Raw genomic sequence first — 5265 nt, 5'->3', positions numbered from 1 at the left:
TTCTTGAGGGATGCAATTCAGGCGAATTCAGAGAATGGAGAGAAGAAACGCTGTAACAGTTGGATTTGTTTGGCAAGGTATGAATGAAAGGTCGAATTGAGAGCAGTCTCTTGAAATAGAAGAGTTGCGAATTGTGAGAGTCATGAGAACCACACGTGTGAGTGAGGAAGATGAAGCCTTATAAGAGATCGTTTCTATTATTATTACTATTATTATTATTATTTTTTTTTTGAGAGAGTTGTCATCAGATGAGGTCATGGACAGGTTGTAGAAAAAAAAAGAAAATCACCAGGTGACTGGTGACTTTGGATCGTTGAACGCAGAAGGTGGAAACAGATCACTTGGTTACGGGAGAAGCACGTGGCTGTGGGAGGTGTATTGTCAAAAGTGAATTAATTTTTTTATTTATTTAAATAAGGATTGCGTAACATTCGGAAGAGGGAAGGTTGAAGTAAATTTGTGGAGGTGTATGGTAAACTTGGAACTGTAAATGCAGTGTGAAGCTGCTGGGTCGATGAAAAGTATCAGGAAGGGGGGTGGAGAGAGACACGTGGTTACAGGAGGTGCATAGATCAAGAGGATACAAGGAAAATTATTAATTTTTGAGGATTGGATAAGTTTCGGGAATGGAGGGTTGTAGGAAGAAATTGTGAAAGCAACGGAGATCGTGGGTCAGCTCAAATAGAAGAACGATGGTGTGCCGGAATATAGATGAAGAAGATGAAGAGGAAGAGATTTCATGATTCGTGGATTTGCAGGGAGGAAGGTCGGTTTTTTTTTTCTTTTTTTTTTTCTTTTAAATTTAAGACAAGAAACAGAGTTCCGTTGGGAAGGATGGGGGCGTTGGGAAAGTGGGGAAAATAGGAATTGAAGGTAATCGGGAGAGAATACAATTTAATGCGACCGTGCACCTGGCCTGGCCAGCACAATTTAACCTGGTGAGCTCAACAAAAATTAATTGGAAAAAGACCAAGGCATTTTTACTTTGGTTCACAAAATGGAATCCCCCCTTTGGCCCTGCAGGACAGCTTGAGTGGACATGTGAAGGAATACACTACCGAGGTGTCTTCTTTATTTATAATTATTTTTTTTCTTTCAATGTACACCACCGAGGTATCTTTCTCCTGCTGTTCCCTTTGTTGTGTTGTGTCCTGATTTTGTTCTGTGTCGTATCTATTCCACGATACACGAGCCGAGAGTATGTAAATTTAAAAAACACAATTGGGGTGGGAAAAAAAAGACATGTATTCAGCATTGATGTGATCTTTTTTATTGAATTATTTTGCCTCGAGAACATCACAACTTAATCATTTGAGCTCATATGACTCTTTGGAAGTTGTGCATATTAAATTAAATTTGTGTTTTACTCTTGCGGTTATGAATATTGAAAAAGCAACTGGAATGTAAATCTTGTGGGTTTTATCTTCCTGTGGATGTTTTGAAATGAAGAGTTTCTTCCAAGATTTTCAACTTTATCTCAGAGCAGTGCTGGAAAGGAAAAGAGAAAACAACATTTGACTTCCTGTACATCACATGATTGACCAAATGTAATTTTTTGTAAATGCAATTTCTGATGTAACTCATTGACAACAAATTCTTCAGCAAACGTTCTTTTAAAATTGTCTAACTATCGAGTCCACTGTCTCCTGTCTGCTGTCTGCATTGATTGATTCTGCTAAACATATCCTCAAGATATCTGACACTAAATGGATATGAAATGCCACAAAGGTTCCAGTTGGCACCATATTTGCACAAATATCATAGTACACAGACCCAGTGAACTGTCAAAATTGCATTTGTTTTTTCGATAATCATGCATTCCACACAAACTCCCAAGAGTTTTAATTTAGTAGTTTTGTTTCATTGATTTTTTTGATATTTCAGACTCGATGTATACCTTAAGAGTAAATAATGAGCAATGTTTGACGATCTAACACTCACACATGCACTTATCAAACCCCAACAGGGTCTGTGCTTTTTCATGGATTCTTCATCCTCAATATCATTCAAATTGAAATGATGAATCTAATTTTTATTTGGACAATTATAAAATGGAATTATCTTTGGAGGGATGCTTTTTCCCATAATATCATAGATCGGAGAAAAATCCCAGTACCGTTTATTGTTGAAGGATGATGGCGGTGTCGTGTCCGCTTGTTCCGTAACCACCACTGGAAGACCCACTTGCACTAATCGTGGAGCTGCTTCTCTTCATGGAGCTGCTGATGCATTTGCTCTGTCCCCCGATCATGACACATCCAGCAGAGGAACCACCTTCCATCACTGCACTAGTACCACCACTGTAACCACCTGCTACACCTGTGCTGTAACTTGCTCCGCCACCTGTGCTGTAGCCTGCTCCTCCACCTGTGCTGTAGCCTGCTCCTCCACCTGTGCTGTAGCCTGCTCCTCCACCTGTGCTGTAGCCTGCTCCTCCGCCTGTTCTATAGCTTCCAGAAATGGCACCATGTGTTGCTGAACTGGCACCATAGGCCCCACCAATTGAGGAAGCACTACGAACAGTTCCACTTCTGACAACAGTAGCCTGAGCAAAGTCATCAGCTATGGCTGTCCTGACCCTGAAAGAAACATCCGAACCCACAGTCAGCTGCAAATCTATCAACAGCAGATAAACATGAGAATTTTAAAAGGCATAAAAATGCAATTTCCTTCTGAAATAGATTCGGATTCCTGTCATCCGAATACACTATGAAGAACATACATTAACTCTTGTCCCTCTAGGAGCTTCTTGTATGTCGCTATTTCAGCATCTAGGGCAGTCTTCACGTCTAGTAGTTGTTGATAAGTCACCAGTTGCCTCTGCAGGTCCACCTGGTTACCCTCGATCTCCTGCTCATATCTGGTGTAGGTGTTTTGGAACTGGACGAGATCAATGCTCTCCCTGTTCTGTAAATCTGTCAGTCTGTCTCCCAGGGTATGGTACTGGTGTGGGGATGGAAGTATCTCATGAAAAATGAAAAGAATATGGGGACACTCAATTTTATTCAGAAAGATTTTCTGCTCCAAGCCCAGATGCAAAGTTCACAATTATACAAAAAAATACCTGATTAAAGAGTCCTCACCGTGGTAAGAAGCCTCTGGTACTCCACATTCAGTGGCTGCAGCTCTTTTTCCAGAGTATTAATCTCCTTGTCCAGAACAGCAATCTGCTCAGTTGTCTGGGTTGAGATTCCTTGGATCTGATCAATCTGCACATGAGATATCTGCACAGGCAATTAGTCCATCGGGGGATAATGCCAGGATATTGAGAGGAACTGGGATTCGTAATGGCCTCATTTAGAGGAACCTACTTGCATCTTGCAATACGTCTCAGCCTCTTGGACGTTCTTGGTGACCACCTGCTGGTATTCCTCACGCATCACATTGAGTGCGTCAGTAAGGTTGACAGACTTCACATTATCCAATTCAATCACTGATGTCTGTGCTGGTCCAAGTCTGCCAAACTGCTGCTTCAGGGTGTTCAGTTCCTGCACAAGAAAAGAGAAAGGAAATTATTTATTGTCAACAATCAAGAATACTCTGCTATTTTGTCAAGTTGATGATTCAGAACCAATTTACCTCCATTTGTGTTTTCTTCTGGAATGTCAGCTCCTCAGTGAAAAACTTAAACTTTGATTCCAGATCAACACACATGTCGTTTGCTGCTTCAAGTTCCTATAAAGACAGATGCAGCCACCTGCTACATAGTAATTTGTTTAAAGCACATACCTCTTTCAAAAACAAATAGATAATTTGAAAAAGCTTATATTGTATTTGGACAAACCCGTTTCATGTTTGTAATGTCAGTTTCAAGTTGCATTCTCACACTAAGCTCAAACTCGTACCTACAAAGAAACAATGAAATGATCACAATATTCACACAGTTTAAACAGTGAATAACAGTCTCATTTTGCACAACGTGAAAACACAAGAACACAAATGGGTCCACATTTACTTTGACTTACTTCGACTTTATCTCATCAGCGGTGGCTCTCAGATGGTCCACATCGATCTCCAGACGTACACGTTCCAGCGTCAGATTGGAAACCTCTGTCAGCATTTCGGTGACTTGTGTCTCCTTTCAAAGTCCTTTCTTGGCACACCTGAACTCCTATCAACCTTCAATGCCTTTATCTGCAGCTTGATGGAGTACTGCTCTCCCATCTGGGCTGGCTCCCTTGCCTCACATCTTGCTCAGCCTGATGCTGTAGAAATCAAGGCCTTCAAGATCATTGGATTCTCTCACACTGAAGCTGAGTAGATGGACTTATCACTTCGCCAACACAGACAGACCGGTGGTCTCTCTATCTTACACTGCCTCCTTTCTGGTCTTGCACCTTCTTTTGCTCTTTCCATGATTGCCCCCCCCCCACACCCAACCCCCAAGTTTCTGCAAGGCTCACATGATCCACCATCAACCTTATTCTGGTAAAATTAACAAAATCCAGGATCATTGCTCACCTCCACTCATCTTTTCCCCTTTTTCCCACCTGTGGAATCAATTTTCACATCATCTTCAATCTCATTGTTCCCTTAAAATCTCGAAGACAGCAGTTAATCACCATCTCAGATCATCCCCGATCCAAAAGCATGATCTTCTCTACCCTCGTTAGTCCCACCCAAATTCCTCCTAATTTTCCAGTTTTTCCTCCTTGGAGTTTCCTTCTCCATGCTCGCATGTTTTGCATCCTGTATTTGTCTGTGATGTCCTGATCTGCTCAGTTTGCTAGCTCTTCCACTCGCCTCATCTTTTCATGAAAAATATTTCCGATTCGAGTAATAAAAGTTTTGGACAGCAAAAATTCACATTTCCTGAGTTGGAAACATTATGGCAAATGGTGCCCCCCACTCATGTTCATTCATGTTTTCACCCAGTGTGACAACTCCCACGTGATGAACGTGTCATCGCTTCCATGATTGTGAGGTCACTCCCTGTGTGACAGAGAAATAAATACACAGAACTTTGATATATTTGGTTTAGATTGCGAACTGTGGTGTTTGTATGTGTTTGTATACGGAAATGCTGCACACGCAGGCAAAGCTCAACATACACATTTCCAGTGATGGGAGAGCAGGCATGAATAATGTTGATGCCAAATTTTATTTTGCAAAACCTCCACCACCTGATGTTGCACCACCATTTTGCGCTGGGCAGTATAAGTAGCTCAGAGATTTCACTCTGAGTGAAAACCAGTGTGACCACTCCTTGGCTTTTTTCACAAGATCTTGGCTATTCTTTGTTCACCTTGGGGTCTTCGTTTTCTA

General features: G+C 41.4%; 1 protein-coding gene across 1 annotated transcript; it reads right to left on the bottom strand.

Moving 5' to 3' along the window:
- Window positions 1-1254: 1254 nt before the first annotated feature.
- LOC147028169 (thread biopolymer filament subunit gamma-like) lies at window positions 1255-4075 on the bottom strand. Its single transcript, XM_085878305.1, has 8 exons — window positions 3966-4075; window positions 3785-3845; window positions 3580-3675; window positions 3312-3488; window positions 3084-3209; window positions 2723-2943; window positions 2117-2579; window positions 1255-1488 (listed from the first exon to the last, which is right to left on the bottom strand). Exons 1-7 carry the CDS (start codon window positions 4058-4060, stop codon window positions 2120-2122), a joined length of 1236 nt encoding a protein of 411 aa, XP_085734431.1. The 5' UTR covers window positions 4061-4075; the 3' UTR covers window positions 1255-1488; window positions 2117-2119.
- Between the last annotated feature and the right edge of the window lie 1190 nt (window positions 4076-5265).

The sequence above is a fragment of the Eptatretus burgeri genome, chromosome 4 (assembly GCF_056783735.1).
Source record: "Eptatretus burgeri isolate ZD-2024b chromosome 4, Ebu_testis_v1, whole genome shotgun sequence".
Lineage (NCBI taxonomy): Eukaryota > Metazoa > Chordata > Myxini > Myxiniformes > Myxinidae > Eptatretus > Eptatretus burgeri.
This window is presented reverse-complemented; position numbering and strand designations above follow the sequence as displayed.